The sequence below is a fragment of the Erpetoichthys calabaricus genome, chromosome 1 (assembly GCF_900747795.2).
Source record: "Erpetoichthys calabaricus chromosome 1, fErpCal1.3, whole genome shotgun sequence".
Taxonomy (NCBI): domain Eukaryota; kingdom Metazoa; phylum Chordata; class Cladistia; order Polypteriformes; family Polypteridae; genus Erpetoichthys; species Erpetoichthys calabaricus.
Window position 1 is genome coordinate 212,666,964 of NC_041394.2, and position 21,356 is coordinate 212,688,319.

Consider the following 21,356-nt stretch of genomic DNA (forward strand, 5'->3'; position numbering starts at 1 on the left):
CAACAAATTAATTTCACATGTATTTAATTATAGGGCTTTTCTTTAGTTTAGGCCATGAAAGTAGAAAAAAAGACATCGAATATCCAGCACCTTGTTTCTTGGCTGTTCCATTCCAAATCATTTAGTTCTGCTCTTCATGCAGAGTTACAGAATTAGTCAGTGCCTTGGTAGATACATATCTCTAAAAGCACAATGATTTTGTTAACACTCTTTGAGTGTGTACATTCACATTAGTTTTATTCTTTTGCCTTAAAACAAAGGAAACAGGTGACATTGCATATTGTTTTCTCACCTTCACTGTACATTATTTTCTGCATGGCCTTAAAGTTGATAAACTGACTTGTTACTCTTCTTAATGCCAGTTACAGTCCTGCAGTTGCTGTTCCATATTGTTACTCTGAACTGATTCAGCCCAGGCATACATGTACAAGGCTGCTTCTACAAGGTTTTACAACTACTGAGGGAATTAGACAAGTGAACCCCCTGCTGTGGAAGCAGCCATTCCTGCTGTGTCTAAACGCGACTGCTATGAGAGCGGATTGGAGAGAACTGTAATTTCCAAGTGGAATTAATCAACTGGCAAAAGCTAAACACAACTGTTTATTCCCTTTATTGTGCATTTCATCTGAATCCTATTACAGTTCCAGTTTGGACTTTACTGAAGAACTGGCAGACTTAGCTTAATTGGCATTGATAGGATTAGTCACTGGAATGAAAGATTTAAACTGTAAAGTTTTGGCAGACACCTGCCCTAAATCCTATTTCATAGAATATATTGGATTTTTTTTTTAACTTTTACTAGCGTTCATTTTATACCAGAATTAGATAAAATGTGAGGGTAAATGACAGCTACAGAAAACAGGCAAGGATCTGGCATTGATGCATTTAAATTATACTGCTTAGTAAATCATGATTTATATCTCTGTTTTTGATATACACTATTTTCCCCTTATCCTGAAAGAAACATGTTGTTGGAATTATAATATGGATATTCACACATCTAGGACTTGCAGTTTAATAACAAGATGTAGAAAAACCCTAAAGGTTTTGCACACACTATCATCATTATTTAGTTTCCTGATCAGCATAACCCACGTTGCATCATTCAGACATGCAGGCCAGTATGGTGGTGCAGTAGTTGTTCCCGCTTCCTCAAAGATGCAGTGTCCAGTGGGTTTGATTTCTGTGCCTGGCCATTGTCTGCCTAGACAATCACCACAAGTCTGCGTGTTTGATTAAGTGGTGATTTCAAACTGGCCCTCTGTAAGTGTAAGTGATGATTTTGTTTCTGAAAGTGTTATTTAGCACTAGGGTTATAATAAGTAGAAGAAGTAAAGAAGTAAGAAGAATAAGACAAAGTAAATTTTCTACCAGGTTATGAATTATCTTAGATGTCAAGTCTGGAATATTTGAAAGTGGAACAAAAAGCAAGCAATATACATCTGAGGTATAGAAGATACCATAAATAGAAACTTGCAGGCAAATATTAGGTAACATCAGTCATTAATATCAAGAAATGTATTTTAATAAGTAAAAATGTTAGAGGAAAAATAGTTGTTAACCACAAACAACATTTTCCTGTAAAGAAAAGCATGTAAAACCTGGATGAACTGGTTCTTACTTTGCACCTGAGGCTGCTGGGATGGGCTGTGGCACCTAGCAGCTCTACAGGTATTGTCATCGAGCATGTTTATTAAGCCTTTACATTTTGTTGAAATTCACAGTTGTGAATATAAAGGCATTTTTACATGAACCTGAGATTATGGAAAACGTTAACAAAGCATCCATCAACCCAAGTCCTTTTAGATATGCTACATTCAGTTTAATTGCATGGAACAAAAGCCTATAGTAGCAGCATCACATGCAAGGCAGGAACCAAACTATCATTGCGCATTCTAGTATTTATGTATTTCTAACAAAAGCAACCAACTAGGTCTCAATGACAAATGTACTAGAATCTACACTATATTACTACATTAGGAACACTTGTACACCTTCTTATCCACACAAATATCTAATCGGCCAATCATGGTGATGTTCACATCGAACACCAGAATGGGGAAAAAGTGTGATCTCAGTGATTTCAACCATGGCACGTTTGTTGGTGCCAGGTGAATTGGTTTGAGTATTTCTGTAACTGCTGATGTCCTGGGATTTTCACACACAGCAGTCCCTAGAGTTTACTCAGAATGGTGTGAAAAACATTCAGTTAGCAGCAGTTCTGCAGATGGAAATGTCTTGTTGATTAACAGTTCAGAGGAGAATGGCTAGGCTGGTTCGAGTTGACAGAAAGGCTACTGTAACTTCAGATAACCACTCTTGAACTTGATGGGCTACAACAGCAGAAGACCACGTCAAGTTCCACTTCTGTCAGCCTCATACACAAAGCTGAGGCTTCAGTGGGCACAGGCTCACCAAAGCAGGACCTCTGAAGACTGGAAAAATGTAGCCTGTCTCTGATGAATCTCAATTTCTGCTGAGGCACACAGATGGTAGGATCAGAATTTGGCCCCAACAGTATGAATCCATGCACCCATCCTGCCTTTTGTCAACAGTTGTGAAATGGTGTGGAGAATGTTTTCTTGGCATACTTTGGGCCCATTAATACCAATCAATCATCACTTGAATGCCACCACCTATTTGCGTATTGTTTCTGACCATGTGTATCCCTTCATGGTCACAATTTACCCAACTTCTAATGGCTACTTCCATCAAGATAACGTATCATTATCACAAAAGGAAAGTTGTCTGAAACTGGTTTCATAAACATGACAACGAGTTCAATGTTCTTCAGTGGCCTTCATGTGGCAGAACAGGTGATTCACAACATGAATGTGCAGTTGACAAATCTGTAGAAATTGTTTGATGCAATCACTTCAACATGAACTAGAATCTCAAAGGATCTTGTGCTGTTTTGAGAGCCAAAGGAGGCCCTACCCAGTATTAGCACTGTGTGCATACTATTTTGCTCAGTGATTATATAACTAGGCTGTAAAATCATTTCATTCTTACCATTCATCCTGATCATTCATTTTAAGAATTGGATTGGATTCAACAAAAATGAAATGGAAATCGAAATGACTTTACAATGTAGGTATATTTAGTATGCTTAAAATGTACCTAATTTCATATAATAAATAAGAATTAGGGAGGGTTGCCTCACAAATTGAATGTGGCTGAGTATTTAAAAGTTGAGAGAAATCAAGAAAAGTGACACAAACCCTAGCCTAAACCATGAAATACTACAACCGAATGTTCACAGATTTAACCAGTTAATCCCTACACACAGGCACAGACAGAAGGCAGTCTGACTTCGGCAGTACAGACTTTGAGCTGTGGGTTCTACTAAGTGATGTGATTTGTTAAAATCCAAAAAGGAAGGTTGGGTTTGCATATGATAGCACTAAGAAAATGACAGTGTTTGTGGTGTTTGGCCTTCTGTCCTAAGCTTTTAATAAATAACTGCTCTTAGTAATATTACAAAGTATATGAAAGTTTGAAATTAAATATCATGTTGTATTGTTCCAGAGCTGAGCACCACTTGGTGGGTCATAGATTGTCACCTCCTGCTCTGTGAAGTCTTGAATGGACATACCAGAATGTTAAAGTACATAAAGTCTACAACAGCTAATGGAAGAGTTTGACATTCATGCATTTGGCATAGTTTTATAGATTTAAGTCACTGATTGTTATTCTTGAAATCACTTGCACAGTTGTTAGCAAAACATTTCAGTACCCACCTAAATTTTGCTTTAGTTTTGACAATATATTTTAACAATGTATTTGACGGTAATACTGGTAAAGTTGTAAAAGAAATCTATATACTGTATATATTGGCTATTTCACTTTTATGGCCCTTACTTTTAAATAATATTCCAACTTAAAACATCAAAGATACTTTGCAAGACCCACATCCAATGTCCCAAATGACATGTGGGAAGTATTTCCCAGGCAAGGGTGACAGGTTTAAAAATTGAAGGATACAATGTGAAGTGTAGCTTTAAAGTTAACTTTGGGTTTGTATTCTTAAATTTGGTGGAAGCTGCATATGAAGTATAATTTCAGAGTGGACTGAGAATACATATGTGTTACTTATCCTTATGAAATAACTTTATTATTAGTAAGTAGTTTCTTCATTTACTGTAATATTTATATAATGTACCCTACTCTATATTTTGAATAATCATTTAGTTAATTTGGTTTAATTTATTTTTGTTTAATGCCTTTCACCAAATACAGGCTTAGAGTGCTTTCACATATGAATTAGTAAATTATTAAACCACACAACATTTACTGTACATACATTAGATGAACATGCAAATTATAATGAACACTCAATAACACAGAGTAAATCTCAATAAATTAATATAAACAAATCATAACCTTCTACAGCCTACTGATTTTATAGTAATTATGATAGGATGACAAAGCTGAGGAAAGAAAACTTCTGTCTATGGTATTTGTGGAGAAAAATTAACCTCCGGCGTTTATTTTCATACAAAGTCATCTGCAATGTTAGATGGTATTATTATTTATTACTTAAACATGTATCAAAATAAAGCTGTTCAATATCACAGTTATACTGGAATGTGGTATGAAAATGAGGAATGCCTTTAGATGGCTTCATTGCACCCCCAGCACTCATATCTTAGTTTCAGAGCTGCCTTGAATGCCTTGCATATGAAGTTGTCTTATGCTGTGGATTTGTTTCCCATAATCTAATAAAATATTGTAAGGTGATTTAGAGAAATCATATTAACTCATTGTATGCTATCTGCTCCTGTAAGTATCTTGTAATAGACTAACTTTTTGAATAACTTTTGAATTCAAATGAAAAAAATGGAAAGAAACAATGGCCCAACATTGATCTATAATGTAAGGAAAATTTAGGAATTGACAGTATTTGCTTAGAGACGCCTCACAAATTGAATGTAGCTAAATATTTAAAAGTTGAGAGAAATCAAGAAAAGTGACATAAACCTTAGCCTAACCATGAAATAATACAACAGAATGTTCATCTCATGATATACTGAAGCTTAATGCTTTGTCCTCTACTGAACACTTGAGTCCTTCCCCCATAATACTCGCACAGATTACTGTTATTACCTTTTGCATACAGTCTGACCTGCGGATTCCGGGCACATCCTGGTAGTAGTCAGGGAAGGTGAACATGGTGGGACTTGAGTAGGGATGGTGGCTGAAAATCTGCTTCTGGTCCTTGCTTTGCTGCTTCACTAGATGCATTTGTTTGTCTGTCCATGGCATGAACATGACTTCTCTTTTCTGTATGTCTTCTGTTGGAATAAAAATAATGAAAAAGAGAACAAGATTTGTTACATACTTAATTAAATCCTGTGACTTATCTCACATATATTTGTTACTGTAATAAACAGTTGAGGTAGTTTGTGTGAAGATGTATAAATGTTGCTTTTTCTTAGATAAGTGTATCCATTCTCTGTGGATTTGCAGAATACATTTTTAGAGATTGTTAGTATCATCCATACATGCATTTTTTTCTGTTGTTCCAGTTATGTGAATAAAAAAATAGGCAAAATTGAATATGTTCTGCCACTGTACGGTCAGGTAATACAAATCCTTAAATGTAAACCATTAAAATACTACATTATATTATAATGTATTTTGATAATTCTTCCCCTATGCTTCCTCAACCTAATAAGTTTGAAATTAGAAGATAGCAGAAGGAAAACTGCTACAGTTTAAGATTGCTTTGGGAAATGAAAAAAGAGACTCAGTCAAGAATTATTGCTGTTTTTAAGAACTGCTAAGCAGATCGCCCTTGAACACCCACCCATGTATACTCACTTTATTACATAGAGGGTCATAGGGCCACGAATGAGCCATTAGTCAATAACAGGGCAGAAAGACAGCCACACTAATGTTGGGCCAGTTTTAAGTCACCAATTAACATAACCTTCCCATCTTTAGATATTTGTGGAGGAACCTTAGCATCTTATGAAGACACGTAATGAGAAGCAACATGCAGGTGTCCAGGCTGGGTATTGTTTTCTGCCAACTACAATAGTTACATGGAAGTCCAAACCACTGTGCCACCATGTTCTGTACTATTTTGATGCTGCTGGACTGTAGCATTATGCAAATATTTTCTCTCCAGAGCTCATTTCCAAATAAGAACATAACACTGACAATTCATTAATTTATTTCAAAACTTTCAGGTAGTACATCAAAAACACAAAAGCAGTAGTAACAATAACAAATACATAGGAAATGTCACAAATCCTAAAATTTAAATTGACCATTCAACCCAATATAATTTGAAATACGAGGTGAGACACAAAAGTAACCGGATTGGTAAAAAAAATATTTATTGATGAATTACAGCATTCTAAATATTGTCACCTTCTATATACTCCCCCTCCTGATCTCTACACCACTCCATACGTATCTTCCATTGATTGAAACAGTGCTGGAAGGCTTCTTGCTTGAGGCTCTTCAACAGGCTTGCCGTTTATGTCTTCACTTCAGCCATTGAAGAAAAATGTGTTCCCTTAGGTCACTTTTGATTTTCGGGATCAAGTAAAAATCACAGGGAGCTAAATTGGGTGAATAGGGGGGATGATCGAGGACAGGAATGTTTTTGTCAGTCAAAAACTGCTTTACAGAAAATGCATTGTGCGTGGGTGTGTTGTCTTGGTAAAGCACCCACCCCCCTTTTGACCTGGACATTGAACATCTTTCACATTTTCTTGTCCTTTCTTGAAACATTTGTGCAACTCAAAAACTTGTGTGCAAGACAAACTGTTATCACTGTACACTGTTTCTGTGGTCATTTTGTTCAATTTCGCGAGAAATTTGATGTTGATTCGCTGTTCGATTTTTTCTCCCCAACATTATAGTGCCAACTCGTGTAGCAATTGTTGTGCAAATACTGACTGGGTATACCTAGCTGGTCGGCGGTTTCAGAGGGTGTGTAGGAGGGGATATAGTTCTAGGATTCACGTTTGGCCGACCTCCAGACGGTTTTCCAGGAAAGTCCCAAGCCCAGTCTTGTTATTTTTGTGTCTTACTTCATATTTCTTTACACATTGCTCTTAAAGTAATCCTGCTTTGAGAAGTTAATTGATTAGTCTGTATGTTTATGTGGTGATGTATGCTAATATCAAATTAAACTAGGAACTTGAATAAGTTGGTAGATCACCAGACCCTTCAGGTGTTTACATCATGTTATGTTTTGCTGTAAAAAGAATCTGGCTTATTTGGTTAGCTAACAGCTAAGCTCTCAGAACATCTCAATCGCCTACTTTTTAAAACTGTCCAGCTTTGACCTTCAGCTATATAACTTCTGTCTAGTTCTGTCATATCTGCCACAGAAAACCAAAATAAACTAGTACATTTTAACTGAAACGTGGACAGAGCTTTTTGTGTTGGAATTTCGGCTGAATTGATACTGTCACTCATGCATGTGTAGCGGCTTTAGAATGGCTGCTGGTGACTTGGAAGAAGACAGACACAGCAATACCCAAATTCTGCCGTTTATTCTACAAAAGCGTCATCCACTTTTTTCTACAAGACAAGCAGTAAAGGGCACAGTCAGCACATGTAACGTCAGGCGCTCTCTGTCTCCTGCAAAAGCGTCCTCCAGCTTTTTTTTTTTTTTTAATTAACCATATATACACAAATACGATAAATACAAATTTAACAATTGAATATAAACAGCAACAATGAAGGACAATAATTAACGTTGCAACATACCTACAAGACAAGCAGTAAAGGGCACAGTCAGCACATGTAACGTCAGGCGCTCTCTGTCTCCTGTAGCAAGCCAAACAAAATAACAATGAGGTTGGATCTCCGCTAAACCAAACACTTTTAAAATCCACTTCTGCCAACCAAAAGTGACAACAGACCCTCAAAACACATCAACAACCACGTGGTGTGATGTTTCCACTCAGTTTCAGACAGAAAAACACTCATTTAAAACTTGTCAGCTTATACAAGAGACGGAGAGCATTGAGAAGCACCTTACCTGCAAAAGCGTCCTCCAGCTTTTGCCAGGAGCCTGCTGTACGTCACATGTGCGTCCTATGGGTGTTACATTAATTAAAGCCCCCCCTGCTACAACAGACAAATAAGAACTACAGTAATCCCTCCTCCATCGCGGGGGTTGCGTTCCAGAGCCACCCGCGAAATAAGAAAATCCGCGAAGTAGAAACCATATGTTTATATGGTTATTTTTATATTGTCATGCTTGGGTCACAGATTTGCGCAGAAACACAGGAGGTTGTAGAGAGACAGGAACGTTATTCAAACACTGCAAACAAACATTTGTCTCTTTTTCAAAAGTTTAAACTGTGCTCCATGACAAGACAGAGATGACAGTTCCGTCTCACAATTAAAAGAATGCAAACATATCTTCCTGTTCAAAGGAGTTTGCGTCAGGAGCGGATGTCAGAGAGATAAAGAAAAGCAAACAAATCAATACGCTGTTTGGCTTTTAAGTATGCGAACCCCCTCCGTCAGGAGCAGAGAAAGAGAGAGAGAGATAGAGAGAGACAGATAAAAACAAAGTCAAAAATCAATACGTGCCCTTTGAGCTTTGAAGTATGCGAAGCACCGTGCAGCATACTTAAAAGCTTCACACAGAAGGTAGCAACGTGAAGATAATCTTTCAGCATTTTTAGACGAGCGTCCGTATAGTCTAGGTGTGCAAACAGCCCCCCTGCTCACACCCCCTACGTCAGGATCACAGATAGTCAGCGCAAGAGAGTGAAAGAAAAGTAAGTTGGGTAGCTTCTCAGCCATCTGCCAATAGCGTCCCTTGTATGAAATCAACTGGGCAAACCAACTGAGGAAGCATGTACCAGAAATTAAAAGACCCATTGTCCTCAGAAATCCGCGAACCAGCAAAAAATCCGCAATATATATTTAAATATGCTTACATATAAAATCCGCGATAGAGTGAAGCCGCGAAAGGCGAAGCGCGATATAGCGAGGGATCACTGTATATACAACAGATACAATGATTACATTCACATTAAATAAAATTCACAATATATAAAACAGAAGAATTTCAGTATAAAAAAATATAGTTTTGAGAATGTTCACAATAAAACAAACTAACTCAGCCACATACTCCCCTCTGAACTTCTCAAAACACTGAGGGTCAGGTAATGGCAGAGTTCTGAATAACAGTAACATAACATAACATGTCATTATTTTCTCACAGTACATCACAGTACTCTTATGTGCGACAAAACCGTCTCCTAACCAAAAGGGAAAGTGTCAAAAGGAAGCTGGCCAGACTTCCAATGTTCACTTGTGTAAGAAGGTACCTTATACACAATCTCATCCTAATGAATAAATGACTGTTACTCCAACATTGAACTTAATTAACAGAATTATTATACACATTGCTAATTAACTTTGAACTATTCCAATAGGATAACTGACGGTTGTTCACAAAAATAAAGTTTTGGCTAACCCACTAACACCACCACTAGCTTGTTTGTTTCTCTGCGTCATGTTCTGAATCAATCTGTTAACTGGTTTTATTATCCTTCCTACTCTTGTTCTGATGTGCCCTACTGTGTTACTTGGTGCTCTATCGTGTATCAAAGTGATCTCAGACATTGATCCTCTGGCTACTTGGTCCTCAGGATGACTGTGGTTCAGTTCTGGCACTTCTGCACCATGCATACTATCCGTTTCACTGTTGTTGGCCCTATTTGTCTCAACCCCAACACTGTGACTCACAGAACATGGTCCAGCATGACTACTTACATCATTACTGTCTGCTTGGGAGTTGTCAGCCTCTGGCACAGCATTGTCAGGGGATACTTCAGGAGGTTCAGATGATGCACATTCTCTTTCTGGAGGAACCCCTGAAGGGGTTGTCTCTGCTACCCAACTGGCAGTACGCTCTATAGGGTCAACTTCTGATCCAGTCACAGAGGCAGTTCTCTCCACATCACACTGGTCCCAACTTGGTTCAGAGCCACTATCAAAGGAAGGCTCCACTTCCTGTTCGATTACCACTGGCAAGAAGCTAGCTTGCAAGATCAAGTTCCTATGAACAATCTTCTCCTGTCCATTAATGGTGTTTTTGATGTGGTATGTATGGCACTTTGAATCTTTAGAGACCACAGTGTACAGTGTAGAGTCCCATCTGTCAGCCAACTTCCTGCGACCACGTTCACCTCTGTTTGCCAAGAGAACTCGATCTCCTTCCTCAATGTCTGCACCTTTTGTCTTCATGTTGTACAAGTCTGCCTGGCGCCGCTGGCTGGAATCAGTGTTGACTTGGGCCAAGATGAGAGCTTCCTTGAGGTCATCCCTCATTCTCCTGACATAGCTATCATAGTCAATGATATCACTGTTCCTCTCCACATTGTGGAACATAACATCCACCGGCAGTCTAGAGACCCGCCCATACATCAGGTAGAAGGGAGCATACCCAGTTGACTCATGAGCTGTACAGTTATATGCGAAAGTCAATGTCTGCAGCATTTGCGGCCATTTAATCTTATCCCTGGGCGGTAAGGCTCTGATCATGTTCCCTAAGGTTCTGTTGAACCTCTCAGTGTGGCCATTCCCCATTGGGTGATAAGGTGTTGTTCTGGACTTTTTCACACCTGCAATCTGTAACAGCTCCTGGATCAGTTGGCTCTCGAAACTCGCCCCTTGGTCTGAATGGATCCTCTGGGGGAATCCATAGACACAAAAATATCTATCCCAGAGCTGGCGCGCAACTTGTTTTGCTGACTGGTCTGAGCAGCAGAAAGCATGGGCCATCTTGATGAAGTGGTCTGTCACCACCAATACATTCACACTCCTTCCTCTGGAGTCCTCTGCAGACCAAAAGTCCAGACAAACCAGCTCAAGGGGGTATGTAGTCTTGATACTTTCGAGTGGGGCTCTCCCCTCTGGCTCCAGTGTCTTGCTGACTACGCAGCGTTTGCAGCATTTGACATAGTCTCGGACGTCGTGCTCCATGGTACTCCAGAAAAATCTCTGCCTTGCCAGGTACAGTGTCCTACTCTGACCCTGATGACCGGCATCATCGTGGACACCACGAAGAACATGTGTGACTAGGGAGGAAGGTGTCATATACTGGTGGCGCTTCTTCCCAGTCACTGAGTCTTTACATACCCTGTACAGGATATCATCAAGCATTTTCAGTTTCTCCCATTGTTTCAGAGTCTTAAGAACCTTCAGCGATAGTACAGCCCTTTCTCTCCTTAATGGCCGCCTCCCTCGGGTGACAAATGGGATGACCTGGGACAATATAGCATCTCTCCTTTGCTCATCCTGGAGCTCTTGGAGTGAGAAGACAGGCAAGGCATCTTGGCCAGGTGGGATTAGCTGTTCCAGGTCTTCAGCCAACCAAGTGACCACCCTCTGGTTGGCTCCTTGGTCCCATTCCATATGACCTGAAAGGACCGCAGACACTTCACCGCTTGTCATAGAGCAGTGTCTAAGGCTCTCAGGTGGGAATGAGCACTTGATACTCTGGTTGTTAGCACTGACTCTAAATGCCTCCTGGACCATGCCCTCTCTAACCTGCTCCGACTCCTCTAACAGTGCTTTGTACGGCTCTTTAATGAGCCTCTGGCAAACACGATTTTGGACAAAGGGCTGCCTGCTTAGGGCGTCTGCAACAATGTTCTTACTACCAGAGATGTACTTGATGCTGAAGTTGTATGGGGACAGTTTTGCTACCCATCTCTGCTCGCACGCGTCAAGTTTGGGCTTTGTGAGGATGTAGGTTAGCGGATTGTTGTCGGTCCAGACGGTGAAGTTGTGTCCCTTTAGCCAATGGCTAAATTTATCACAAACAGACCATTTCAGTGCCAGAAACTCTAGACAGTACGCTGGATAGTTGCTCTGAGCACGGGTGAGAGCCTTGCTGGCAAAGGCAATGGGGCGTGCCTTACTCTCACCCTCTTGGACCTGAGATAGCACAGCACCTAATCCATCCTGCGAGGCATCTGTGGACAAGATGAATGGTCGACTGAAATCAGGGTGTGCAAGGACAACAGAGTCTAAGAGAGTAGATTTTAACTGTTCAAATGAGTCACGCTGCTCTTGCCTCCAGTCACTTGGATGTAATTTCCTGAACGAAGCAGCACCTCGTGCATTCCCTTTCCTCCCCTTAGGTGCAGCAGTCAGGGCGAACAAGGGTTTAGCTATACTGGAACAATCTTGGATGAACTGCTGATAGTACATGACCATGCCCAAGAATGACCTGATCTTCTTCTGTGATGGCGTTAAGCCATCCTCCATCATAAGGTCAGCCTCTGTCATAGCAGCGACAGCTTTGACCTTGTCAGGGTCAGTTGAGACACCACTTTCATCCACAACATGCCCCAAGAACCTCACAGTTCTTCTGAGTAGCTGGCATTTTTTGGGGGCCAGTTTCAGTCCATGAGCATGGAGCCTGCTGAAGACCATCTCCAGCCTCTTGAGGGCTTCAGCCTCATTGGGTGCATACACTAGCACATCATCCAAGTAACAGAGCATCGTCAGGAAGTTCTGGTCACCAAAAATACCCATCATGAGGCGCATGAAGCTTGCAGGGCTATTACAGAGGCCCTGCGGGAGCCTGTTAAACTCATACAGCCCCATGGGTGTGGTGAAAGCTGTAAGTTTTTTGTGTTCCTCTGCCATTGCGATGTTATAAAAGCCAGAGGTAAGGTCCATGGCACTAAAGATGGCACTCCCTCCCAGAGCTGCGAGACAGTCAGACTAGTGTGGCAAGGGATGTGCGTCCTTGACTGTGCGCGTGTTCAGCCAGCGATAATCCACACATATCCTGAGATCACCATTCTTCTTCCAAACAAGCACTAGTGGGGAGGCCCACTCACTGTTAGACTTGCGGATGATCTCAAGCTCTTCCATCTCTGTGAGCGCTTGACGGAGCTTATGATATTGCCCTGGTGGGACACGTCGATATGGAAGTCTGAAGGGTCGATCATCAGACAGATGGATGTGGTGAACAAAGTCTTTAGCCATCCCACAGTCAAGCTTACTCTTTGAGAACACATCCTCATACTTTTGCACCAGCTGCAGCAACTGAGATTTCCAGTGGTGGGACACCTCACAGGAGTCAATATCCAGATCTTCCAACCCCAGCTTATGTAGGCTATCATGAAAACTGGGACAAGGAGGGCAGCCTGGCTTGCTGACCACTTCATCACACAGCGTCTGACTCTGCAGCTCAAGCTCCTCAGCTGGTGTCTGTCCAGTGGTCACATCCAAATCTTCAACAGCAATGCAGGGTGACACATTTGCAACCTTGGTGTTGCGCTTTAAGATGATAGGTTTGTCAGAGGTATTCAAAATCCTTATTGGGACCCACTTATCACCACTCATGGAGCACACCGACCTGCAGACAATGATGATTTTCTTGTGAGTTTGTGCCTTAGATGGTTCGATCAAAATGGCACTGCCCTCAGAAAGAGGTGAGGCTGCAGGTAATTTGGCCCAAACCAGGTGTTCTTGTTTAGGGAGAAGAGTCACTGCCTGTGCCAACCTGGCGGTTCCAATAGCATCTGGGATTGTTTCACCTCTCCACCAGACAGCATATTAAGAAACTGCATTATTTCAGGTGCTTTAGTGGACTCAGGTTTGCTTACAACTTGCCAGAACTGGGGAGACTGCTTGAACCACTTTAGAAGGTGCTTTATAACATTTGTGCCCAGGATAAGCTGGTCTTTTTGCCCAGGGACCACCAAGGCAGGCACACTGAATGCACATCCATACACCTCCATCCTTAAATTGTAAATGCACTTGGGCCTAACCTGAACTCCACCACAGCCAATGAGCACAACATCAGTCTGGATATTGTCAGTCTCCAGTGCCAATCCAGCATTCTTTAGCACCTGCTCAGCCTCTGCATTAATGGTGCAAGCCATAGAGCCGGTGTCAAGCAACGCTTGTAGTGAGACTTTATCACCCACCTGTGCACTGGTATAAAACAGACTGTCAGCTTTAGCAAGTCTAATCATGTTCTGAAACAGTACAGTACTTCCAGGTGGGGCAGATTTCAGGCACTTTGTATACACAAACTGCACATCTTCATCAAGGTTGAGGGCTTCAACATTTTTACTCACACTGTCCCCTCCTGAGTGTGAGCAACTTAGTTTCCCTGATCAGATGAGCTAACATTCTGTGCAATAACGGCTTTGGGGCAGTCTCTCCGCTGATGCCCTATTTCTAGACAGGTTAGACATCTCCTCTCTCGCATACAATGTGTTCGTGTTGAGTGAGAGGCGTCCCCGCAGACTTGGCATGGAGGGAAACGTGCTGGGGTTGAAGCCTGTGGTCTAGCTGTAGCGTGAACAGGCTGGCTGGTGCGCTCTAACACTCTCTCCAGCATACTTAGCACACGTTCCAGAGCACTTGGCTCTGAAATGACTGCCTCACTTGACTTGGTTGGATTAGGCGGGATGCACCTGGCTGTGTTCACATGAGCACATACAACTTCAGGTTCTGGCACACTGCTACTTGTTACGGCAGTGGCCACTTGTATAGCATGTGACTTCATCATGTCTGCACCTGATCTTTTAGCTCGGCATTCTCGCTGATGCTCATCTATAGCCTCTTGCACCTCTGTAATTGACCACTTGCTTGTAGGCTTACACTTGAAAACACATGCGAGACTATGGTCAGGACAGTTTCGGATGAACATCATGGCTATTTCTGCATCCATATTCTCTAATTTACTACCCTGACGTCCCAAGTGCCTATTGGCCACTTCAGCAGCTGTGTTCAACCTGACCCAGTAATCTATTGGCGTTTCTGTTGCTATTGGTTGGGTGGCATAGAAATCGGCCAGTGGTAGACATGAAGCAGGGCTCTCACTAAAGTAGCGTCTCAATATAACATAGATTGTCTCAGGGTTAACAGTAGCACCAGGTGAGGGGTTGCTTTTCAGTCCCACTTTGACTATACTTTTTGCCTTACCAAGGAGGTGGTTCAGGACCTCATCTCCCTGCTCATGACTTGGAAGGCCTTTTTTATGCAGGTACACCGCCATCAGCTCAATCCACTCCTGAATGGAGTATCTGTCTGCACCATCGCCACGATACATCGGGGGCTCTTTGATATCCGGCCTCACTACTAAGTTCACTTGGACAAGTTTAGAGTTGTGTCAGGTGGTTCAACCCTAGCTGACTCAGCTGGTGGAGGCTGACTTGGAGTGAATGGGTGCTGACTAGCCAGCAAACAGCTGGCTATGGATTCACCTATCTGGCTCCCCAACTCACCAATTAACACACGTAACTGTTGTACAGTGTTGTCATTTGTAACAGGAGTCGAGAATTGAGGTTCAAGGACAGGTATGTCATTTACGCTTTCTGATTCAAATGGTTCATTTAAATCATAGGTTAGCACTGGGGTCCTACCAACTTCTCCATCTATATTAAACAAACCCCTCCCCCTGCCTGAAAGTTGTGTAGAAATATTAAAGGTATGTTGACCTCTGCCTGCCATATCTCACACAGGAACAAAACAGTTACAATAACAGTGAGCAAGAACTATTAAGCAGTTTACATTAAATATTTCAACTTATGTCACTAACTCTTAACATGAACTTATATTAACCACAGTTGCGCTTATGCAAAACACCAAAAACCATCTCAGCAGCTACAAAAAGATCCACACTTCCACCAACTTGATATCCCACGATGTCACGAGCACACAGCTTGACCTCGGCGATCGGCGGTAGCTGATCAGTGGATCCGGGTCACGGCACCAGTTTTATGTAGCGGCTTTAGAATGGCTGCTGGTGATTTGGAAGAAGACAGACACAGCAATACCCAAATTCTGCCGTTTATTCTACAAAAGCGTCATCCACTTTTTTCTACAAGACAATCAGTAAAGGGCACAGTCAGCACATGTAACGTCAGGCGCTCTCTGTCTCCTGCAAAAGCGTCCTCCAGCTTTTTTTTTTTTTTTAATTAACCATATATACACAAATACGATAAATACAAATTTAACAATTGAATATAAACAGCAACAATGAAGGACAATAATTAACGTTGCAACATACCTACAAGACAAGCAGTAAAGGGCACAGTCAGCACATGTAACGTCAGGCGCTCTCTGTCTCCTGTAGCAAGCCAAACAAAATACCAATGAGGTTGGATCTCCGCTAAACCAAACACTTTTAAAATCCACTTCTGCCGACCAAAAGTGACAACAGACCCTCAAAACACATCAACAACCACGTGGTGTGATGTTTCCACTCAGTTTCAGACAGAAAAAACACTCATTTAAAACTTGTCAGCTTATACAAGAGACGGAGAGCATTGAGAAGCACCTTACCTGCAAAAGCGTCCTCCAGCTTTTGCCAGGAGCCTGCTGTACGTCACATGTGCGTCCTATGGGTGTTACATTAATTAAAGCCCCCCCCTGCTACAACAGACAAATAAGAACTATATACAACAGATACAATGATTACATTCACATTAAACAAAATTCACAATATATAAAACAGAAGAATTTCAGTATAAAAAAATATAGTTTTGAGAATGTTCACAATAAAACAAACTAACTCAGCCACACATGTCAGAGGATCACCTTCCTGGCTCATCCTTGGTAAGCAGTACCACCCCGGAGCAAGAGGAGACGCTGTCGCTGACTGTATCTCCTCTTTCTGTTCCCATATCACAGAGAAGATGCCTGATTGTGCTAACTGACTCCGCCCCTTCCGGGTGGAGGACTATATATTTGAGGCGCTCCTGGAAGGTGGCATCTTATTGTGGGCTAACACTTGACAGACCAGAGAACTTAACAGAGCATGGCAAACCTTTATTTTGTTTTGTATGCGCCATTTTTGTTATGCTGTCTTTTTTTAATTAAATGAGGCAGCCCAAAATTTATTTTGGAGTCTGTGTCATACCTCACACAATCACAATTTAGTAGTAATTTATATTGTCCTGTGCCTGTGATGGACTGGCACCCTCATCAAAGCCCCTGTTTTGCCTCTAGACCTGTTAGGGTGAGCACAGACCCCCTGCAACCTTGAGCTGGATTTAAGAATGTTTTATTACGTTATGTTGAACTTTGTTTAACAAAGCATAAAAATACATTCCTGGCTCAGGAAATGTAAAAATATTACAAAGCTACATTGTTATTTCCCTACCACTAATGCACAGTGTTGTATATTAAATTGGTGTTCTGTATCATATGTGGTTTGGTTTATTGCTGCTTTTTTTTGTGCTTTTAACATCATGTTGCGTTTTCTTTATGTTACTGAAAGCACCCAAACAGATTAAAATTCCAATATGCAGTATGCTACAAACTGTAAATAAAGTAAAAGTTGAAAGCAACTCTAACAAATTCAAACTATTGGTGCAGCCTGGATAATGCTTGAGAACATGAAGTAGTCTGCATGGTACTGATTAAGAGGGGAATGAATGGAAAAGAGCAAGTGTGTGCTTAACCGACCACTTTTTTATTTTAAGTTCAGTAAACTGATTTGACATTTAAAAAATTTCATATGCATGCTTCCTTCCAGTTTACACAAGCCCCAACAATATATGGCATCAATATCCTTTAATAAAATGAAATTCCAGGTTCAAGTAAAGGAAATTACTTTTCAAAATATACTTTTCATAGCTACAAACAATGTACTGAAAAGGCACACCAGGGTTTAATAAAACCAGATCTGTGGTTTTACTCTGCATAGCAACAGTCCTGAATAAATTAGAAATCTAGTAAAAACATCACTGGAAACTAATTCACTGAATCCCAGAAGTCAAAGAAAGAAAGAGACTTAATAATCATCAAACTGAAAAAAGAGAACTAGCGAACGCTTGCTCTTGACACACACATGGGAGATGGTGCAAAAACCACACAGAATCACAATGCGTTAACATCCCAAGACGCTGCTGCTGTTTAGGGGGTTATTTACTCTCTTTGCTACAATAACATATGGTCTCAACAGCCTAGTAAGAACTTCACCTTTTTCATAAGAATGAAGGAATAAGTGAGCATGCTGTAAGTAACTTGTGCGTACCTACCAAGAATCACCCAACTGTGCTTGATCACACAGAGCTAGGAATACACAGTCACAGTGATGCTTAGGACATTTATAGGGGTATACAAAGTGGGTACTGTGCCACCTCATACTGCTTACACCTTTTGCGGCTGCGTGTTCTCCAGATGACTACAGTTTATCATTCCACTCAAAGAACCTTGCTTTCCCTTAAAGTCAATTCATGTCCCTGAATTACGTTGACATGAATGTGTGTATTTAACTGTGTGTGTGTTTTTTGGAATGAACCGCTTTTAAAACCCAAGGCTGTTTTCTGCTGCTTGGTTAGCCTCTAGGTGCCTTTGACCTTGAGCAGGATTTCTTAGATAAAAATAACCCTTTAGCTTTTTACTAATTCACTTTTGGGGCACTTCAATGACCTGGAGAGGCAAAGTCATTAATGCAGAAAGTGTTCACATTACAGACACTCTGTAGTGCTGTTAGACTGTCCACTTGAATTTATGCTGCAAGCTAATCTTTCCTTCTCGTCTAAATTGGCTAATTTATGCTGTCTTCCCAAATTCTATTTACCGTGAGGCACCACAATCCATCAGTGTTTATAAATCCACTAGGTTTCAAAGTCACGGTCTCTAAGTGACTCCATTTGCACTGTCGACAATTAAGGAGCAACACATAACATACAGATAAAGTCAGTGGTGCCTTTGTGCTCTGAAAGAGCCCAAAAATAGTCTCAAATAGTCTCAGATCAAGCAGACAAAACCTTTTTGTTACCTCTTCTTCAATGATTACTTGAGAAGTGATAAGTTTAACTCCATTTTTTTTGTTTCTTTTTATCTTTTCAATAAAGAGATGACGTGTCAACGGAGACTCACACCAGGGATCTAGGGTAAAAATCCAGGTAAGTATTATCTGGGGCAATGTAGGTTTTACGTTAGGTTTTCTGATTTACTCCTCCTCAAAAACTCCTTAAAATTTGGTCTGATGGGAGTGACGGCAGGAGTGTGATCAGCTGACTGGCAGCCTATCCAAGGCTTCATTGGACACTGTATGGCTAACTGAACGATAGCGGTATGGGTGGTGTTGGAATGAAAAACAGTTAGTGAATGTTATACCATTTTTGGTATATTACAAGATATGCTAACAACTAAGTTTTGTTATTTTAACCTCAGTTTTACTTATCTAATGAAAGCCTGTTAATCTCTTTTGTATCCATCCAATTAACCATCCGGCCGTACATTCATTTTCTGAAACAATTTTTGTTAAGACTTGTCATCCCTGACAGTTATGTAGCACTTGTTTAGCTATTGCGATGAACTGGCGCCCTATCCAGGGTTTGTTCCCTGCCTTACACACTATGCCTGCAGGGATAGGCACCAGCCAACCCCCACAATCCTGTTCAGAACAGAGATGGTCAGGAAATGACTGACTGACTGAATGACTTGTTTAGCTACATAAAATAAAAGACAAAAAAGAAAATAAATATATCTCAGAACAGCAATTTAAGAATCTAGGATAGTTTCAGGAGAGAATAAACAGAAATAAGGAAATAAGTCTGCATTTGAACCGAGGGCCCTAGTGCCAAGAGGCAGCACCATAAAACCCCATTTTTTGAAGTAATCACATTATACTGCAGACTTTTCAACTACACACTTAAGTCACAGAGTTTGCTAATTTAAAAAAAAAAAGTTCAACATTACACTTCTTCATGTTTCGTGCACCTTTTTCCCACACTGGACATTGATCCCTCTTTTTCTACGGCTGTAGAAATGCTCTGAACGTGCATTCTCCTTTCTCAGGGTTGCTAGTGTAGCAGCAGGTTAACATCAATGAAAAGCGAGATGTCGTCGTGTGGGAAACCAGGGGAGGGTGATATGAAATTCCTCTTTGAGCATCCACATTGATAACGGTATAATTAGAAAAGGATCATTTAAAAAATAATGGTTTTGATTTTTATTAATTACAAGTGTATTCTTAATGAATCCATCTGCTTAAAATAAACCCATGCAAAATTTATCTGAATTAGGAGCTGCACCTCTTCTTACGTAGCTCCCATTCATCACTTGTGTAATAGGAGAGAAAACGTGCATTGCACAAAAAAAAAACTGCAAAGTCATGCTCATGGCTTGTTTCCTAAAATATTTCTATAAATGGTTTATGTCTGCAAAGAAAAAAAAAATCACTTTCAGTTCCAGATCTCATTAATGCCACACATTTAAAAGATATAACATACTCACTAATACAAGTGCTTCAGTATCTTCACATCACTTTAATCCATTGCAGGAGAAGGGCACAAAATGCGTGTTTGTGACTTCCCAGAACAAAAAGGCAGGAAAAGAAGCAGCAGCTTAGTGATCTTGTTATCTAAACCTTTTTCTCATCCAGACCGTGTTTAAAAAACTTTCTTTTGCGCTCAGCTGCTATGTATGAATGAGAAAAGCTGATATCATACTGGTTTCCAAAGCCGTGCCCTGTAGCTAATTGGCTTTCCCTTTTCTGAATTGTTTAATGAATGATGTATGCCACCATTCCTAGACAAGGAAAGGAGTGCCAGTGAATATTAGGGTAGCATATGTAAGGAAAAAGAATAACAATATTGATAATACTAGTAATGACTAACTGGCAGTTAAACTCCAAGTTCTGGAGCCCCTTTCATTGTCTGTATAAGCCTGATAAATTAAGATGCCACACATCACCCCATTGAAAAAGGATTAAACCTTTCCAGAGAATAATCAACAAACATGCCTCTTCTTTGTGGGAACTGTTGATTGTAGCTTGCTTCCTCCTTAGCCTTTATGGATTTGCTTGAAAAGTCAATTGTCATGGTTTATCACTATTCTGCATTAGAAGTATGACTGGAGTCAATATTCTGGTCTCACTAAATGTTTCTTTGAGAAACAAACAGACCAAAAATGTGAGTAATCTGACAAGTTTGTGCTACAGCGTGAAAGGCAAGAAGCTACCAGGCTATGGTGCATAATTGGCAAGACATTTGACCTTCTTTGAGTCAGATCTTTATCTTACAGCCAGGATATGAATTTTACGGATGCAGGCTTCCAGTATAAGCTGCATAAATAAAAACAGTCCTATGATACCAACACTTTGCCTTATTATTTCTTTTATGCTGAAATATATACCAAATGCAGTCATCCATTTATAGCAGTGCCAATCCATCACAGAACAATCTCATGCATGTCCAGGCAATTTAGAGACACAAAGTAACATGTTCTGCATGTTTTTGGCAGGTTAGAGAGAGAGAGAGACCTGTGTAGAGGAGGGCTTTCAAAACTCCACGTAAAGGTATGAGGCAGCAGAGTTAACCAGTCCCCCTGGTTGCTGATCTATCCCACTAATATGCAGTGTTCATGTTGGTATATAC

General features: G+C 40.7%; 1 protein-coding gene across 1 annotated transcript in view; it reads right to left on the reverse strand.

Annotated features, from left to right (window-relative positions):
• Positions 1-21,356, reverse strand: part of tfec (transcription factor EC) — a 265,683-nt gene that overhangs the window by 195,040 nt on the left and 49,287 nt on the right. Inside the window, exon 2 of the mRNA XM_028811316.2 lies at positions 5,107-5,294. Coding sequence (XP_028667149.2) covers positions 5,107-5,271 — 165 coding nt within the window. The 5' untranslated portion in view covers positions 5,272-5,294. The remainder of the gene's footprint in view (positions 1-5,106; positions 5,295-21,356) is intronic.